The 21,220-nt window shown below is 35.2% G+C and overlaps 1 protein-coding gene across 3 annotated transcripts in view; it reads right to left on the bottom strand.

Annotated features, from left to right (window-relative positions):
* ROCK1 (Rho associated coiled-coil containing protein kinase 1) overlaps positions 1 to 21,220 on the bottom strand; it is a 147,342-nt gene that overhangs the window by 80,404 nt on the left and 45,718 nt on the right. For all 3 annotated transcript variants that reach the window (XM_082668184.1, XM_082668185.1, XM_082668186.1), the window contains 6 exons: positions 6,534 to 6,634; positions 5,856 to 5,993; positions 3,110 to 3,285; positions 2,233 to 2,317; positions 518 to 662; positions 54 to 192 (listed from right to left, as the gene is read on the bottom strand). In XM_082668184.1, the coding sequence (XP_082524310.1) occupies positions 54 to 192; positions 518 to 662; positions 2,233 to 2,317; positions 3,110 to 3,285; positions 5,856 to 5,993; positions 6,534 to 6,634 (784 nt within the window). The remainder of the gene's footprint in view (positions 1 to 53; positions 193 to 517; positions 663 to 2,232; positions 2,318 to 3,109; positions 3,286 to 5,855; positions 5,994 to 6,533; positions 6,635 to 21,220) is intronic.

A 21,220-nucleotide genomic window follows, 5' to 3' on the forward strand; every position in this document is an offset into this window, starting at 1 on the left:
GCAGCAAAATGAAAACTTCCTTGGAATAAGTGTTCCATGTTAAAATTATTTACCTGTCAGTAAGGAAGGCACAAATAAGATTTTTTGCTTCTTTTGATATGTCATTATCATCAGGGAAGGTAAGTGAATTTTTATGGTTCATAATCTTACTGTAAGTTCCAACCAGAGAATCTGCATAAAATGGTGTATCACCTGATAAATTGACAGGGAAAACAAAAGCAAATTAAGATACATTGAAAGAAATTAGTTTCAAAGGAAAAGAGTCAATGTTACTGTTTAAAGATAATTAACTATGCATAAACTAAAAATATACACCAAATACATAAAAAGAAGTAACACATCAAGTTTCTCTAAGTCTCTGAATAGCTTGTCAAAACTGACACAGTAGGTTTGGATCAGTTTGTTTCCTACAAACAAAATCAACACTGCTTAATGTAATATTTTATTAGAAGAAGCCATGTCTAAGTTTGGAGATGAACAACTATGTTAGAGGTACATAAAATCCTCCTTTACTCACCTACAAGCATTTCATATAAAAATACCCCAACTGACCACCAGTCACATTCTCGTCCATAATAACCATCACCACCTTGAGATTTTAATACTTCGGGGGAAATATAATCAGGTGTCCCAACTGCTGTATCACATCGTACCATACCTTCCTAAAAAGAGGTCAAATTTTCAATTAGGATATGAATGTAAAGTCTCAATTATTCAGCATGAGTTTTTCTTAATATAACATGTAGAACTCTTAAGTCTTTGTGTTATGAAAGATCACATCAAAACCTAATGCAGACTTGATAAAAAGTAACAAACAGCTTAATCATATATACATATTATATACATAATATATTCATAATGTATGTGTGTATGTGTATATGGTTATAGCAGTGATTTTTATTTTGTAATAACACTCACTAGAAAGACACATTGCCACCATTTATTATTCCTCCAGTTGTACCAATATGATGATCTCATCTTAATTGCAGAGAACAAGTATATAAGTCAATGCAAATATGTTGAGGAACCGACAGAATGAATCACTTGATAACATCAATATATAAATGCTGATTTAATTGTTTTTTTACTAAAATAGTCATTCATTTTAATTATGCTTGAAATTGAGGGGAAAAAACATGTAAGAATTGACTGTACAAATATAAAATGGGGAAGCATGTGCATGGGAAAAGGGCATAATAGTGTTAAGCCCACTGATAACTACCTAATAAGCATTTTAACCCTCTCTCCAAAATAAAAACAAAAAGTGTATATACCAGTTACTTACTTTAGCTGGTATGAATGCAACAGAATTATACATGATTACACAAAAGTTCTCACATAGTGTTCTCCTCCTAACCCATAAATTTCTTTTGGAAATAATAAATACAACTTTCTGGTTATTCTTCTATGATAAGTTTCAAAGAATATAAACTGTTTCAACTGAAAATAAAGCAGCATACTTGCTACTTCAGCTATGTATATAAGTTATTTATTATATAAATAGTGAGCATGGGTACGTTTTACTATTGACTCCCCAAATAAGTAGTAAGATCTTTTCATGTTTAATAGAAGGCTAAGTAAAACATTAAAAAATATACATATTCCTGAAATCCAGTTTTTACGAAAGTCTCATTTTAACAGTGGCATTAGTATTTAGTGAAATTTAAGCTAATCCCATTTCTAGCTACCAACAGTGGACATTACAGATTTGCTTTAAAAGATTTAGTATATCTGGCAATCCACGCTTCCCCCAAATAGAGAGGAGAAAAAATAAAGCACTTACAAGTTACTAACACAACACTGAAACCATGGCATCTAGTTCAACAAATAAGACTGGGCACATCAATTCTGTACAAGTCCAGATATGGTTAGTAAATTCTTAAAACACTGGGAGAGGGAAGGGTAAGCTGGGACGAAGTGAGAGTGGCATTGACACATATACACTACCAAATGTAAAATAGATAGCTAGTGGGAAGCAGCCGCATAGCACAGGGAGATCAGCTTGGTGCTTTGTGACCATCTGGGGGTGGTGGGATAGGGAGGATGGGAGGGAGATGCAAGAGGGAGGAGATATGGGGATATATGTATATGTATAGCCAATTCACTCTGTTATGAAGCGGAAACTAACACACCATTGTAAAGCAATTATACTTCAATAAAGATGTTAAAAAAATTTTGTAAAAAGCATCTATCTTGAATTAGCAAAACTAAATTAAAATCTAATTATTTAACCTTATTCATCTTCATACAAGTACCAAAATCTGCTAACTTCAAATGTCCAGACTTATCCAGCAGCATGTTATCAGGCTTCACATCTCTGAGGGGGGAAAAAAAAAGTACAGTATCTCTGAAACAGATCAGAAGCTGATAAACATTATATGAGGCAGTGATTTTAGGTCATATATCCTCAATTTAGATAAGGTCACCTTTGATCTATATGTGCTCTCTATCCACATCTATAAGCTGACTTCATCAGGGAGACTCTCTCATATATTATGCCTCAGAAGAAGACATTCTTTTAAGTAGAGTTTGATTCTTCCAAGAGGAAAATCAAGTCATTTGAGAGAGAATAACCATAAAAAATGTAACATTCAAACATAAAAAGTAACTGAGACACACAAGATAGATAAATACATAAATAACCCCAGAAGAGGGTCTAAATCACTTTCATTTTTGCATCCCTGGCACTGAGCACAGCAATTGCACATAGAATTCAAGTGGTGTTTGCAGAACAAATTAAATTATTCTTCTAGCAAATAAATTTGATCTGTTCACTAATTAAAAGCAAATTAATTTGTATATAAAAATTAAAAGCATTTAATACCCCAGAATATACCTTAAAAAAACAGCTTATAATTTTTACTTTTCAGGACACCATATAAAAGCCTTATAATCGGAATAAGAAATATTAAAGAATACATTTATATCAACGCTAAACTGAAATGTTAAAACCACAAATTTCAAGGTTTTAAATTCTGAAACACCACTCATGTCATATGGGAGAATAGGTGGATTTAGAATGGGAAATGCTAATCAAATGAAGTTTAAGTACTGATATTTAGCTTCTCTCTTTAACAAATGAGAAAATTTAAAGCATTTTTGTCCTTACCTATGAATAAAACCCATGGAATGGATTGCATCCAATGCAAGAACTACTTCTGCAGTATAAAATCGGGCCCATTTTTCAGGCACATCATAGTTGCTCATTAAGTTTACAAGATCTCCACCAGGCATGTATTCCATTACCATGTAGAGATAACGATCATCTTGGAATGCATAAAATAGCTACACAAATACAAAAAAAAAAAAAGAAACAAATTCATTAAGATTAAGCAAAACTGTTTCATTTAAGAATTGTCAAAATTACTAATATAAGATTTAACTGAAATAATCAAATTGCAGTAGTTGTAAGTACTCAAAAAAAAGGAAACAAATACAAAGATAAATAGCACAAAGAACTTTGCGTATGCAGAGGAGTTATTAACTGTGGTTACTTCTGAGGAGTCGGAGACTTCTTTTCTCTACCCTTTTCTATACTAATTGAATTTCTTATACTGAGAATTTTTAAAAATTATAATAGTTTCAATAAAGAATATACAACTCTTCTAAGCAAAGACATATTGTAGTTCTAATTTAAATTGTACATAGTGGGGTTTAGTGTTAAATTTATATCAACACCACAATTTTCAAGTAATCTAATAAAATTAGGCTACAGTCTTAGTTGTCCCTTATTAGCTGTGTGACTAGGCAATTTACTTAACCTCCCAAATTATCTGTGACTATGATCCTTTCTAGAAGAATATATGGGAAAAAAAAAAAGAATATATGGGACTATATATCATGTTTGACTTTTATACTTGCTGCCCAGTCTGTGTCTGGATGCCTGGCAGTTGGCAAGTACTTAATGAATGTTCAGTGAATAAAAGCACAAATTTAATCTATAAATTGAGGGTGTAGCTAATAGGGATTAACTGCCTATCAGAGTTGTTAAAAAGATTAGCGAATAGAGGAAAAGCCCTTAGTACAATAGATGCTCAGTAAACAGTTGCAGTCAGTAGGAGGAGTCGCAGTAACGGCTAACAGAGAAACAGGAAGAGGACAAGAGTCAAAGCAGGAACAGTAAGGTCCATTGATATGAAATTGGCAACAATATCAAGCATAAATATATTATGTGACCAGTGCTGAAGTTAAAAGAAGAGCAAATTTACAAAAGAAAATTTCTTTTTTTTTGGCTGCAATACGTGGCTTGTGGCATCTTAGTTCCCCGACCAGGGACTGAACCCATGGCAATGAAAGCACAAAGTCCTAACCACTGGACTGCCAGGGAATTCCCTACAAAAGAACATTTTAAGTAAACATGAGAAGATTAGAACAGAACTAAAATAAATGAAATAAGCCCTTAGAGAAAAAGTATAACTAATTTACCTAGGCACTTACGTCTTAAAATTCTTTTTATATTTCATTTTTTTCAACAGCATTTAATGATTTTAGTTACAGATTTAGTAACTTTAATTAAATATAAATATTTGGGGGAAGGATAAGAAACTAAGTGGTATCTCATGGCTATCCCAGATTAACATGTACAGTATATCACTCGGACACCATAATTAAAGAAACACTGTTGATTTGGTGGCAGTTTATCCTATTTAAAATGTATCAAGAAAAATAGAGCTTCAAGTTCATAAGTTGTAAATTTAACCTTAAACATTTATGTCATGTTTTTTAACTTTTTACACAACACTGAACACTCCCCAGTATCAGTGGTTCTCAACCAGAGATGATAACTGCCGGTGTCCCACGGCCCCCACCTGCCCACTCTCCCCAACACGCCACCCAGGGAGATGTTCAACAATGTCTGAACACAGTTTTGGTTGTTACACCTTGTGTGTGGGGTGGGGAGGGCTGCTACTGGCATCACCTGGGTAGAAGTCAAGGATGCTGTTAAAAACCCACAGGATAGCCCCCAACAACAAAGAATCACTTGGCCCAAAATGTCAGTAACACTAAGCCTGAGACACCCTGCTCTAAACAGCTGATAAAAACAGGGCAGACATTTCAAGTATAAAAAGTCTTATTATGCGAATCTTAAACATCTTCCATATCCTTTTTATCCCAATTGCTATTATGATTATTTAAGACAGTCTTCATTACATACTGTAAATTTAAAAAACTACAAAATTCATGCTAGGAATTTAGAAATGATCTAGCTCAGCAGTTTTACTATTTTTTTAAAAAAACCACAAGACCTTATTTCCCCCATATGAAATCTTAATAAGAACCCCAATATATAAGACATATAAAACATGCAGCTGCTCTAGTTGAAGCAGAAATAGAAAACCCAGAATTATAACCTACCCAAACAACTGCTTGCTCCCATGACTCCATCTGAGGTATCTCCTCAATTGAAAATAACCAATCTAAGCCACCTTTCACATTTTTGAGCAAGGAGACTGAGGCCCAGAGATGTAAATAACCTGGCCACAGCTTCAGGTCAAGATTAGTACCTACAATTACTGACTTTCTAATGTATTTTTCTTTCCACTGAAAAACCTGAAGCCAATACAATATTATTTGGAGGCCTAGCTTAACTTTTTTCCCTCCATTTCTCCCATTCTTTCCACTCTACTCCCATTCTTTCCCTCCATTTCTCCCATTCTCTCCACTCCAGAGACAAATAGTTACTTTCCTCCTAGAGATAATTCAATAAAATTAAATTTTATGATTTTAAAAATGATATATTAGACACTTTTGTAATTGCCAATAAATTCTCTATTACTGTTCTAAAAAACAAAGCTTCTCAGACATGTTAAGTTACAAACTACTAGAGCAACAATGAAACAATAACAAAAGCATACCTGAACAACCCATGGACTGTTAGCAAAAGCCATGATGTCCCTTTCTTCCCAGAAAAAAGCAGAATCAGATCTCTTAATCATTTCAAATTTGCTGAGAAGCTTCATAGCATATACCTTCCTGGTGGATTTATGCCTTACCTTTAAAATTGAAAATGGAAAATAATGAACATTTCATTAACATTTAAAGCTCAGTGTTTCCCAGAACAATTTACTAAATAATTTAACATTATTGGTCTTTCTATTTTAACTTCTTCTCTTCTGAATTATCCCAATTAGATAATGTCAAGGCTTTAACTACCAGATGTAAGTAATGTTAGAAAAAAATCTTTATTCCCTATATTATGGCACACTTCCCCCTCCTCCACCCAGCTAGTTATGCTACTTCCTGTTTATAAAACTTACTATTGCACAGCATTTTAGATAGTGTAATATTAGGAGTAAAGATTTCTCTTTTGATGCTTGAAAACTCTTCTCTACCCATGAATTCTTGGGAAAAATATTTCACACTACTGCTGAATTAGCCTCTAGGCTTTCATATCCTTAGGCAAGAATGTCTAGAGCAATTTAAAGCAAGAATTTTATAAAAACAATAATTTCCCAAACAACATATGTTAAACACACAAGTGAATTTTTTAATTTTAAAAAGATTGTTTTTTTAATCTCATTAAAATAACCTACCAATTGAACTTCTCCAAATGCACCTCTACCAATCACCTTCACTACTTCATAATCTTCAGCTTTCATTCGTAAGTCTCTGATTTTATTTATTGTGTCTTTATCTGTATGAAAAGAAAAGTTTATAATTTTAAATCACTGAAGCATTATAACTAAAACTGCTTATTTTACATTCAAGGGCTTGAGAAACAATAAAAAACAAAGATGTTCATTAAAAATTAATATAAGTAAAATATGAAGTTGTAAACAGAGAAATGTTCAATGTGCTAAGAATTGTTTTTAATAAATTCTGGAATGACTTCACTGTTCAAATATTTTTCTTAAAATCTGACTTACTAGAATGTTTAAAAAAAACATATACTACACGTACACTGAGAATAATTAGTTAATTAGTTCCTGGTATTTTAAGTATATATCAAATTTGAATCAAGGGGCCACAGGTAGATATTTTAGATTAGTGAAACAAGTTTTCTTTTTATCAAGTCAGTTTTGATGATCCTTTTAAAAAGATATAACTAATTTAAGATATCAAAGGTAAACATGTTAAAGAATCACGTACTTATTATATTTCTCTATTTGAATGCAGATTTTAACTTAAAACACACAGTGGGAATCGCTACAATTATTTATATAAACCTGTCACACTACAAACTACAATAATTTAAAATCCCCACTGGATAGATATTCTAATTCCTAATTTGGTCATAGATTAAAATAGGGCTATTTTAATCCACATGGGTCAACACTGGCATGAGATTACATGGAAAAGCTTCACAGCAGAGTTATACAAAATACAGGGCAGCTATTAAATTTAAGTTCTAGTTCCTGATAAAATCTACATATAGTATCTTGTCTTTCTTTTGAAATGCACATTTAAACTCATGTTTGTATACATTATGACCCATAAACACATGCAACAGAGAGCAAACTTTCACACAGGGATAACATAAGTACATTTAATTTTAGATCACATATCTATTGCAAATGTAACAGCAAGATAGAAACAATAATCAATTTACTGCAGAAACATCTGTGTTAACTATAGAGGCTCTACAGTAATCACTGTAGATACATAAACATAACTTTAAAACACAGTGTCTGCTCTTATGGATTTCAAATGAAATTGAAACAAACAAAAAATAATACCAAAAAATGCAAAAAGGGAAATAAGCACAAGCACAGAGTTTGTGGAATATAAAGGATGACACCTAACCCAAGGCTGCCTAGGAGGGAGGTGGCTAGAAAAGGCTTTCTGGAGGTGAAGAAACCTGAAACAAGTCTAAAAAGAAAGCAGTTAGCTAGCTGGGAAGAAGAAAAGAGAGAATATAACAGGCAGATGGGCAAATATAAGCAAAGGCACAACAGAACTGTTCTGTGTTGCTGGAGTATCAAGTCTGTGGGAAGGATGTGAACGAGAGGCTAGAGAGCCCCAAACTAGTTAAGGAGCTTGAACTTTACCTGCAGGCCAGTAGTTGTAAAATTATTATTTAATCAACAAAAATATTTTTCACATTAAAGTTTAAAAGCAGTACAATATGAAAATAGATAAAAGTGCTCTGCTTCAAGAGGGTAGTGGTGGCGGGTGTCGTCAGAGAGGGGCTGGAGCCTCGTCTACTTCGTACACCTCCATAATGCAGCCCGATAGTGTCCTGTGGGATCTGTCGGGAACTGAGAACCACCACCTGAAAACCACTGCTACGTGTTGGAAGCCATGACAAGAAATGACATATAAACAACACAGTCAAATTTACATTTCAGCTGCACTACTCCAGGGAATATGTAAATGATAAATTCAATAAGGGCAAGACTGGAGTGGGGGTAGAACTTTAAGAGTACTGTAATACTCCAGACACGAAATAAGAAAGTTCTGAACCAGGATAATGTGTACTATAATAGCCTATGGGGTTGAGAAAGGATCCCTGGCTCTGGTTATACCAGATTTAGAGCCATCAATAGGCTATCAAGTCTGTAGTTTGGGGCTCAGAAAATATATCTGCTGCAAATGTGTGTGGAAATGGAGATCTTGCTTCTTGTTTTAATTTCTGACAGCACAGGAAGTTACAAAGCAGCTCGACGTTACTTGTGATTAGAACATTAGTTGTCAAAATGACTTTATTCCATTTAAGTTTTGCATTAAAAGTGCTGTTTTGCCTTGTAATTTTAGGTTAAATCAAAAACTAATTTCCAAAGTCAGTGTTCAATGATAATTCAATGATAGTTGAGAGTGGTTCTTCTCATTAAGAAAAACCTTCATCATGGTCCTTGTCTTAATGAGCTCATCCTGCCATGCAAAATACCATAGACTGGGTGGCTTAAACAGACATTCATTTTCTCATGGTTCTAGAGGCTCAAAGTCTACGACTGGAGCCAGCGTGTTGTGCTTCTGGTGAAATCTCTCTTCCCGTCTAGTTGGCAGCCAGCATCTCTCTGTGCACTCACAGGACCTCTTATGTGTTGCACAGGTAAGGACACTAATCCCATCACTAATCCCATTTTATCACAGTCCCGCCTTTATGACCTCATTTAACCTTAACTGCCTCTTGCTTGGCCCTATCTCCAAATACAGTTATATTGGGGGGTTAGGGATTCAACAGATGGATTTGGGGTTGGGGACACAATATAGTCCACAAAAAAAAAATCACAAATGTCACCACTGCTAAGCCATTGACTTGCTATATGCAAAGATAAACTGGGATATTCAGCTTCAATTTCTGTCAAAAATGTACAGAATTGATAACGGTTAGTTAAGTCCACGAGAGTGAATGATGTTTACCACTGATCCTGTGGTTCAGTAACATGATAGATTCAAATATTTTCCACAAAGTACTTGCTGATGTATAATACAATGAATAACTACAGGCTTTAAACACCTTGTATTGTCATGAACTTTGTTATTTTGTTCAACTAACATTTTCTGCACCATACATAATTTTAACTACCATCACTTGTAACACATCTTAGCAGACTCCACTGCAAGTTGTACTTAGTGTTTCCTCAACTTTTAAAAAAATATTCTTGCCTGTACTTGTTCCATGCAGACTATACATAGAGGCTAATTCTTCACTCACTTCAAACTCAGCATTGATTCCTCAAACAAGAGTCAAGGAAAATCACTCAAAATTGTCTTATTTTTTAATTGACTATTGCTGTTGCTCCCAAGAGTCTCAATTCTTTGAGCAACTACTGTTCATGCCAAAAAGCTAATAGTTTTTTTTAAATTTTATTTTATTTCTTTACTTTTTATACAGCAGGTTCTTATTAGTTATCTATTTTTACATATATTAGTGTATATATGTCAACCCAATCTCCCAATTCATCACACACACACACCCCCGCCACTTTCCCCCCTTGGTGTCCATGTTTGTTCTCTACATCTGTGTCTCTATTTCTGCCTTGCAAACCAGTTCATCTGTATCATATTTCTAGATTCCACATATATGCATTAATATACGATATTTTTCTCTTTCTGACTTACTTCACTCTGTATGACAGTCTCTAGATCCATCCATGTCTCTACAAATGACCCAATTTCGTTCCTTTTCATGGCTGAGTAATATTCCATTGTATATATGTACCACATCTTCCTTAACCATTTGGCTGTCAATGGGCATTTAGGTTGCTTCCATGACCTGACTATTGTAAATAGTGCTGCAATGAACATTGGGGTGCATGTGTCTTTTTGAATTATGGTTTTCTCTGGGTATATGCTCAGTAGTGGGATTGCTGGGTCATATGGTAATGCTATTTTTAGTTTTTTAAGGAACCTCCATACTGTTCTCCATAGTGGCTGTTATCAATTTACATTCCCACCAACAGTGCAAGAGGGTTCCCTTTTCTCCACACCCTCTCCAGCATTTGTTGTTTGTAGATATTCTGATGATGCCCATTCTAACTGGTGTGAGATGATACCTCATTATAGCTTTGATTTGCATTTCTCTAATAATTAGTGATCTTGGGCAGCTTTTCATGTGCTTCTTGGCCATCTGTGTCTTTGGAGAAATGTCTATTTAGGTCTTCTGCCCATTTTTGAATTGGGTTGTTTGTTTTTTTGATATTGAGTTGCATGAGCTGCTTGTATATTTTGAAGGTTAATCCTTTGTCCGTTGATTCATTTGCAAATATTTTCTCCCATTCTGAGGGTTGTCTTTTCGTCTTGTTTGTAGTTTCTTTTGCTGTGCAAAAGCCCAAAAAGCTTAGTCTTAAGGAAGTTTTTCTCTCTGTACACATTTGCTTTGTTGCTGCAAACACCATCAGTGAATAGCTTTCCCTGCTTGACTAACAAATAAACCACTTCTAAACTTATGTAAGGTCATAACCTCATTTTCTTTTTTCATCTTTGTAAAGAAAATTCTGCTGTGTTGAGATATTCTATTTTAAATTTTCTGGGGTTTTCTAACTGTTGCTTTCCTGCGAGTTGGGAATGTTATGGCAAGTGCTTATTCTGGTAATGTCAATGCACATTGTACTCTTTCAGCACAGCTACAGTGTAACTGCATAATAACACAATGCCCTGCCCTCTAACTTGATGAAATAATCCACACTTTACTGTGCCTCAAAATAACAACATTCAGTTTCACTTTTCTTTTCCTTTTTTGTTCTGACATGATGGGCATGCACTGGCAATGGAAAAAAAATAATAAAATTCTGTGGTATGGTGATACACATGGAATGCTATTGTGTTGTAACTGTGTCACTGTGATTTCTAGTGTGCTGAGCAGCAGTGTGAAGCAATAACAATGCCATGTATGATTTTTGTCACAGGTACTCAACTCTTCAACTTGTGTTGTAGCATAAAAGTGGTCACAGACAATGAGCATAGCTATGTCCCAATAAAACTTTACTTATGGACACTGAAATCTGAACTTCATATAATTTTCACATGTCATGAAATATTCTTCTTCTTTTGACTTTCTATAAATTATTTAAAAATATAAAAACCATTCATAGCTCATAAGCCATCCAAAAACAAATGGTAGGCCAGATCTGGCCTGTGGGCTGTAGATCTGGCCTGTGCGCTGTAGTTTACCAACCCCTACTCCAATGGAAATCCAGCTTCCCTGAGGACACTGCTTCCCCTGCAGTTCTACAGTGGTGCCCTTTACCCTCCACATGCTTTATACCAATGGCCCTGAAAGTGGGACAGGTGAACTCCACTGCCATCTCTACACTCCCACCCTATATCTGCCAGCTTGCTTTTCATGTTTATTAGGTTCTATCTCCCACTACCTCTCATTGTCACTGTAATCTACTGACCCTCAGGTCATCACATCTCACTGCTAGACAATTTTAGTTCCTGGGTTACCAACCTTCTTTCCAACATTTTCCTATTTTAATTCTTAAGGACTTTAATATACCCACAGATGATACTTCTAATAACCTGGCCTCTCAATACCTTTAACTTCTCTCTTTCAATGATCTTGTCCTCTACCTTATCTCAGCCACTCATTTCCATGGCCACATACTAGATCTTGTCATTATCAGTAATCATAGTCCTCCCTTAATTTCAATTTCAAATCCTTTATTCTCTAAGCACTCCCTCAGCTTTCCTGCTCACTCCCTCCAAAAACCACACCCCAACAATCCCCAGCCCCACCAAGGCCTCCAATCCACTGATCCTATCCATTTTTACTGTACCTCACTGTACTGATAGGTTCTCTTTCTTACCTACTGAGCTTAAATTACATGGTCAATTATTATAATCGCTCGCTTGCATAACCTTTAATGCCTTGGCTCTTTTCTGCTTCATTATACTTAGTTTGGCAAAACCATAATTCTAGTTAAATCTACCTCTACAACTAACTCTATGTCAGCACCCATGTAGTTGAATATGTCTGGATAAATACATAAAATCATACTGTCTGATCCCACTTTAAATCCATAATTGCGAACATAAAGCTTGCCCTTAATTCTGCTTGGCAATCATATATTTCTTTAGTATATTCACTCTCCCACTTTACTAGAGACCGTATTTCACATTTTCTTTTCTCTTCTCAAACCTCTCACTGATCCTCGTTCATAGCTAATGACCTTGTTGGTTACTACCCTGAAACAATCGGAAGAAAACTGCCATAGACTTACCGCTAAATAGACATATTTATAATTATATTTATGTATTCATTTTCAACTACCAGCACATGCCCTCATATATTTGGTCTCTTAACTTTTTACTATAGGAGAATACTGCTATCTCACACCAATCCCTCCACTGGTGATGTCATCCTTTTTCACAAGCTCGAGGACATTGCTCCAGCAATTTCCCCCCCTCTTTCTCCTGTATCATTAAGCTTTCCCCTTCCTAACTGGACTGTATCATGCCATTTTCATTCCCATCTTGATGCCATTTCTCTCACTAGCTGCTGCCCCATTACTCAACCCCACTACAGCAAAATTCCTCAAAAGTTGTCTGAACTCTATTTCTAAATCTTTCTTCATACCTGCTCTTAAATCCATTTTGGGTGAGCTTTGGCCATTACCTTTCTATCAAAACTGCTTGTCAGGGAGTTCCCTGGTGGTCTAGTAGCTAGGATTCAGTGCTTACACTGCCGTGGCCCAGGTTCAACCTCTGGTCAGGGAACTGAGATACCACAAGCGGTGCGGTGTGGTCAAAATTTAAAAAAACAAACAAACAAGAAACAACAAAAACGAAAGTGCTGGTCAAAGTCACAGGTGACCACCATGTTGCTAAATTTAACAATGAATTCCCAGTCTTCACCTTGATACATCAGTAGCTTTTGACAGTTTGATCACTCCTGCTATACTTTCTTTACTTGACTTCCAGGATACTACATTCCTACAACAATACTAAGGGTATTTTTTCATTTTCTTTTCTTTCCTTTCTTTCTTTTCTTTTTTTTTTTTTTTTTGGCTGCACTGTGCGGCATGTGGGATCTTAGTTCCCTGACCAGGGATCAAACCCACGCCCCCTGCATTGGAAGTGTAGCCTTAACCACTGGACCACCAGGGAAGTTCCAAGGGTATTTTTTTCTACATCAGTGATTACTTCTCAGTTGCCTTTACTGGTTCCTCCTCTTCTCTCAGATTTCTTAACACTGAAGCATCTCAAGGCTCAGTCTTTCGTGGTGTTTTCTTCTCTATATACACTCATTTACTGGTGGGCTTTAAAAAGCACTGACATGTCAACAATTTGCAAATTTTTATCTCTGGTTCAGACCTCTCTCTTAAACTTCAGATTTATATATTTAATTGCTTACATAATATATCTAATTCGTTAACATACATCTCAAATTTAATGTGTATAGGGGCTTCCCGGGGCTTCCCTGGTGGTGCAGTGGTTAAGAATCCGCCTGCCAATGCAGGGGACACAGGTTTGAGCCCTGGTCCGGGAAGATCCCACATGCCGCAGAGCAACTAAGCCCGTGTGCCACAACTACTGAGCCTGTGCTCTAGAGCCCACGAGCCACAACTACTGAGCCCATATGCCACAACTACTGAAGCCCACGTGCCTAGAGCCCGTGCTCCACAACAAAAGAAGCCACCACAATGAGAAGCCCGTGCACCACAACAAAGAGTAGCACTGCTCGCCACAACTACCGAAAGCCCACGTACAGCAACGAAGACCCAATGCAGCCAAAAATAAAAAATAAATAAAAATTAAAAATTTAATGTGTCTGAAACTGAAGAGGTGTTCTCACCCCAAACCTCTACCTATGATTTCAACACTTCAGCTGATGGGTCAATTTTGCTTGGGGCAAAAACCCAGGGGCATTCTTGACTCCTATTTTTTTTCTTACACTCCTCATCCTACCTGGCTGGCTCTACCTCTGAAATATATCTGGACCTGATAACTTCTCACCTTCTACACTGCCACCATGCTGGACCAAGCCACCATCATCTCTTCTTTGGATTACGGCAATCGCTTCTTAACTGATTTCCTGGTGTCTATCCCTGCTTCTCAGTAGTCTATTCTTAACATGGGGCGATATTTTTATTTTTATTTTTTTTTTTTGCGGTACGCGGGCCTCTCACTGTTGTGGCCTCTCCCGTTGCGGAGCACAGGCTCCAGACGCGCAGGCTCAGCGGCCATGGCTCACGGGCCCAGCCGCTCCGCGGCACGTGGGATCTTCCCAGACCGGGGCACAAACCCGCGTCCCCTGCATCGGTAAGCGGACTCTCAACCACTGCGCCACCAGGGAAGCCCATGGGGCGATTTTCTTAAAACACAATTCAGATCATGTCACTCCTCAAACTTTGACTTGCTATCTTACCCAGAGCAAAAGTCAAAGATCTTACAATGGCCTACAAGATTCTACATGACCTACCCTCTCTATTTCCTTCCTTCTCTGATGTCATCCTACTATTCTCTCCCTTGTTTAATCCTCCCCACCAGCTGCAGTGACTTCCTTACCGCTGTTCAAATATCCTCTCTTATGGCCTTTGCACTGGCTGTTCCTCTGCATGCCATTTTCTTTCCTTAAACATCTGCATGGCTAACCCTCTCAACTACTTCAACTCTTTTCTCCAATGTCACCTTTTAGTGAGCCCTCTCCCAGTCATCGTACCTAAAACTGCAAAATTCTCCGAATTTCCAATCCTTCTTACAGTGTTCCACTTTTTCCCATAATAAAAATTAACCTCTTACAGAATTTAATACTTGCAAAATTATAAATTTGGTAAGCTCTTATTACTTCTAAGACCAATAAGCAGGACTGTGTGACCATCAGATCCTTTAAACAATTTCTGATTGTCAACTGTGTTGAACCAGGTGATGGTGGCAGAAAACTAAAATTCAGAGAAGTGAGATATTACTATACAGCACAGTTAGCAAGGAATGAAATGGGCAAACTGAGTCACAAATAAACACCGTAAGTCTTGATAGGCCACAAACTAGCTAATCATCTCTAAATAATCAGAAGTTAGCAAAAGAGGCAGTGCAGAAAGGTTTCAGGGTTACAAAAAATTAAAAAATATTTCAATCACATACAGACTCTTTAACTTTCTAGAAAGCAGATGGATGATTTTTCTTAAGGATCTTTTTTTTTAATCACACTTTATACCCAATAAATTTTACTTCTAGGAATACATATACATACAATGACGTATTAGAAAACATTTAAATTGTGTTGTTTAATAATAATTACATAGAATGATGTTCAACATATGATATTGAGCGTAGAAACAGATTAAACTCCATGTGGTATATGAACTTAATTTTCTAAAAACACAAATATATATTGGTACATATAGACAGAAAAAAGCCAGCAAGAAATATACCAAAATAGTAACTGCAGTCATCTCTAAGTATGGTGGGATTACAGATTATTTTATTCCTCACATTTTCCATTTACTTCAAGTTTTCTATAATGACTCTGTTTCTTTCTAATGCGAAAAAGATATATTTTGCCTAGTTTAAGATCCTAGATTATAAAATGCAACATCATTTTACGTACCACTACAGATTGTAAGACAACCCCATTATTTAAAAAATGTTTTTAAAAAGTCAGAATAGATAAAGTATAGCAATAAAAGCTATGAACAATGCAATATTTGTCCAATATACTGCTACTCTTTGCCTAAAGAAATCCAATACACCTTGCAAATTTTCAGAGTAGTCAAAGCAGCCCTAATAAGCTCTAAAATTATCTAAAACTTACCTAGAACATTTATAATGTGGGATTCAATTCCAAATAACTGATTTTGTTTCAATTCAACAGTTAATAATAAAAATAAAAATGTTATTCTATGTCCATATGTTCAAACAGAATTCAAGCTCCAGGAAGATGTGCTATGTTTTGCCAGGGCGCACACACGTGTAAACACACATACAGAGTAATCCAGTGTGAGAAACAGATTGGCAAAAAACAAAACCAAACCCAAACTCCTCAACACCTCATAAAATGGCTTTTAGATCTTGTTACTCTCTGATTCTGCAATCTTTTATTTCTAGATACTCTCCCCAACAATGCTCTGGCAATGCCTAGTTACTTGCAATTTCCCACACAGCCATACTGCTTTACATCTCCATTCTTCTGCAGATGTTGATCACCAACCTAAAATGACTAGTCCCACTTTATTTGAGCAGGTTACTACCAAACAAGATCTAATCCTTTATCCATCTCCTCCTGATCCCCTCAGTCTGATAAGCTGCCTTTCTCCTCTGGGAAACCACTATTTCTCTATTATTTCATCTGTCAACGTGGGCTGGAATTGTTTGTATTTCTTCTGTTAGATTGTATGTTCCCATTTCCTTAAGGGTAGAGACCATACTTCATTCATATGTCTTTGATGTACGTATGTGCTTAATAATACTTACTGAAACATTAAAAATATTGACATTTAACGATATTATTTACAAATGGCCGCAATCACTTGCTGCTCTTATCTGTTCAGGGACAACAGGAAAGCCACATATATATTTACTCCAAAATAATAAAAGTATATACTTAAAAATCGATCTTGGGTCTCAAAATGTTATACAGAATTATATGACATGAAAATTCCACTTTCAGGTATCTACCCAAGAGAAATGAAAACATATGTCCACACAAGAACCTGTGCACTAATGTTCATAGTAGAATTATTCATAATAGTGAAAAAGTAGAAACAATCCAAATGTTCATCAACTGATGGATGGATAAACAAAATGTGGCATTATCTATACAATGGAATATTATTTATTTGGCAATTTAAAAGAATGAAATGCATGCTACAACACAGATGAACCCCGAAGAGAGCATGCTAAGTCTAAAAAGCCAGTCATAAAGGATCACACATTGTATGATTCCATCTATAGAAAACGTCCATATTGGCAAATCTATACAGACATAAAATAGATTAGTCATTGTCTAGGGCTGGGGAGCTTGGGGAGGATTGCGGAGTGACTGCTAATGGGTACAGAGTTTCTTTACAAGATGATGAAATGTTCAAAAAGTAACTGAGGTAATGACTGCACAACTCTATAAATACAGACAAAAAACAATGAACTGTACACTTTAAATGGGTGACTCTTCAGTACATAAATTATATCTCAATAAAACAGTTTTAAAAAATCAATCTTGGGTTTGGCAATGATTTTTACATGCAACACCGAAAGCACAAACCATATGAGAAATAAATGATAAATTAGACCTTATCAAAATCAAAAACATTTGCTCTGTAAGATAATATGTAGCCTTCTGAGACTGGAGATGGAGCTTATTGATGCCCCTCCCCTTGAGTGTGGACTGGAATAGTGACCAGATTCCAAAGAATCAGGTATGGAAAGGAAAAACAGTAACTTTTCAGGAGAGAAGCCTGGCAGACACTATCTTAAAACCAGTGATAAACATTAATATTATCACTGATAAATCATTATGGTATCACATATCCCAGATAAAATGTGATGAGAAGCACATGTCATCTCTGTGGTACTCATCCCCAAAACCCATAACCCCAGGGTAATTATGAGAAAACATTAGACAAAAACAAACTGAGAAAAGTTCTACAAAATACCTTATCAATAATCTTCAAAACTGTCAAGGTCATAAAAAAACAAGGAAAGCCTGAGAACTCTCACAGATTGAAGATGACTAAGGAGAAATGGCAACTAAATACAATGTGATATTCTAGATTGGATTCTGGAACCAAAAAAAGGAGATTAGTGGAAAAACTGATATCTAAGTAAAGTATATAGTTAACAGTAATATACCAACTTTAATTTCTTAGTTTTGTCAATGTACCATGGTTATATAAGATGTTAACATTAGGGAATGCTGGGTGAAGGGCATATAGGAATCTCTGTACTATTTTTGTTGTTGTTTGTTTTTTGTGGTACGCGGGCTTCTCACTGTTGTGGCCTCTCTCGTTGTGGAGCACAGGCTCCAGATGCACAGGCTCAGTGGCCATGGCTCACGGGCCCAGCCGCTCCGCGGCATGTGGGATCTTCCCGGACCGGGGCACGAACCCATGTCCCCTGCATCGGCAGGCGGACTCTCAACCACTGCGCCACCAGGGAAGCTCTCTCTGTACTATTTTTGCAGCTTTTCCATGAGTTTATTCCAAGATAAATAATGTAAAAAGTAAATAAAGAGAATATTTAACATTTCTTTTTGAAAATCTATCTGATTTAGTAATATTTTACTTGTAATAACTTCAAACAAGATCGTGTAATATCCTAGGTTATTCTGCATAATATATTCAATTTTATGGCTCCATTAAAAAATTTTGACTTTTATTCCACCTTCTGGTGTAAAACTGCATTTTGGCAATACATATCAAAATGCAAATTGGATGCAACTTTTGACTCAGCAATTCCTGGAATTCACTTCAAGGAAAGGAAAACCAAGTATACCAAGCTGTATGTACAAAAAACATTAATATAACATTTTCACTTATAACAGCGAAAAACTGGGAGGAACCTGAGAACCACTATTACAGAAACAGTTTTTTAAACTGTGGTATGTTCATTCAACGGAATATATGTATTCATTTAAAAAAATGTGTTATCCATACTTATTGACATAAAAAGGTATTTTGCAACTTGCTTTTTCACTGAACACACTGTGGATAGCTGATAGAAATGTCTTATTGATTTTTATGTGGGTTGTTCTAACTTTTTGCCCCAACATCAATATATTTTTGCAATGATGAACATTCCCATGTATTTTCAGTGCTATTTTTGCAAGACACATTTCTTTAAGTAAAAGTATTGTTATACTCATGAACATTATTAGTTTTAAAATACGCTAACTGCCCTCCAGTCCCTCACCAATCTTGGATATTATTACTTTTTACCTTTCTCCTTCAGGTTGCGGGGGGGCAGGGAGGGTTGGTTCTTTTTTTAACCCATATTTCTTTTTTTTTTTAACCCATATTTCTTTTTTTTAAAACCCATATTTTTTTAACCCATATTTCTTGAAATATTAATGCTTTTGTTCAACTGTTAACTGCTCATTGGTAATTTTTATTTTTTCGCCATTACACTACATATTCAGTTACTTTGTCCATTTTTTTTTATTGTTTGTGTTTTTCTTGTTGACTGGAAGGATCTCTTCATACATTAGGAATATAATTCTATTACATATGTTGTAATTTTTCCCGTTTGTCAGTCATCTTTATATCTATTTTTCTTTATAAGTTTTTTTGTTTTTTTTTTTAATACAGTTTTGATAAAGCAAAATCTGTCAATGTTTCCTTTACAGTTTCTACCCCTGGTATCTTGCTTCAAAAAAAAAGAAAAAAAGCCACTCCCTACTTAAAGACTATAAACATAATACCTATAATTTCATCTAGTATTTTTTGTCTTTACATTGGTACATGTTGTGAAGTAGAGACCATTTCATTTTCTCCTCATATATGAATATCTGTCTCAAAACAAATTACTGAATAATCTTACCTTTTTTCCAATGACCTAACTGCCATAATAAGCTTACATCAAATTTTCATATAATAAAAAAAGTATGCTTCTAGACTATGATGATCTGTTGGTCCTATGTCCTTCAACAAAGTACTATTTTTCTTATACTTCAGTATCCAGTTTGAAAAAAATAATCCCAAAATATGATGACTACAATCCTGTCCCATTCTCCAGAAATGGAGATACATCCACCACTCAAGTGGTAGAGTTACCCAACGACACAAGCCTTTCATAGATTTCATAAGCAAACAAACATGTCAAAATGCTACTACATTTCACTACTTCCTGGCTTCATAAAGGCAGACTCTTATATGTACCTTAATACTTATTTGCGGAGAAGGAAGCTTTTAATGCCACTAACCAAGTAATAGTTTTGCATTTTTGTCACCACTTGAAGAACTTGAAAATGAAATTGTATACTAATCACAATATATGATCACTATAATCCATTTACATTCTACTCCTCTCAAGAAACTTATCCGCTTTAAATGCAGAAGTAAATTATATATAAAATTTCCAGTTTCACAATTCTTGTTCCTTAGAATTCCCCCAGAAATGTAGATTTCTAACTACATCTAACTTTATATTCAAAGCACATGAAAATCACCTTTAATTTTACTAAAGATAACGTAGTACTCACTTTCAATATCGCAGTACATGATTTTATAAGTGTAACGAAACACTCTTAGGAGAAACTAGTCACAAACATTAAAATGAGGGCTCTTCTACAAGTCATTAAAACTTTTGATGTTTTGTTTTAATTACTATTATACCTTAATTTAAAATAAGAAAAAAGTTTACTTTTTCTATTGAGTAGTATGTACCTTTTGTGTAATTCTACAAGGAACTAAGGCAAACACAGTCAAGTTGTTTTTACTTCCTTGGATGAACAACAGATTCATTGATTGATATCATTCAGAATACGCTGAACTGAAAACTATTTTATTTTTTTTTAAATAAAAGATCATTGTGTGTTGATTTTAATCACCAACCAATGAATAGCTAATTTAATAACACTAACATTCAACTATCAAAATAATCATTTAATAAGTAGAAAGGTATCATGATTTTAACAAGTTTAAAAAGTAAGGAAGAATTTTACATTTTGAAGCATGCCTGAATAATGACATATTAAGACTTCAAGACGGGGAAAAAGAGGAAAAAACTTTCTAATGATCATCACTGCCAGTTTACATATAAATAAATATCTAACTAATTAAATGTGTACAATCCATGAAATATTATTTTTGGAAGGAATTTAAGTAACCACTAGAGAAAAGGTTAAGCTCCATTAAAATACTGTACAGTAGGTTACTAAATATAATTACTTGGAAAAATA

The sequence above is a fragment of the Grampus griseus genome (assembly GCF_964374135.1).
Source record: "Grampus griseus genome assembly, chromosome: 12".
In the NCBI taxonomy this organism is placed as follows: Eukaryota; Metazoa; Chordata; class Mammalia; order Artiodactyla; family Delphinidae; genus Grampus; species Grampus griseus.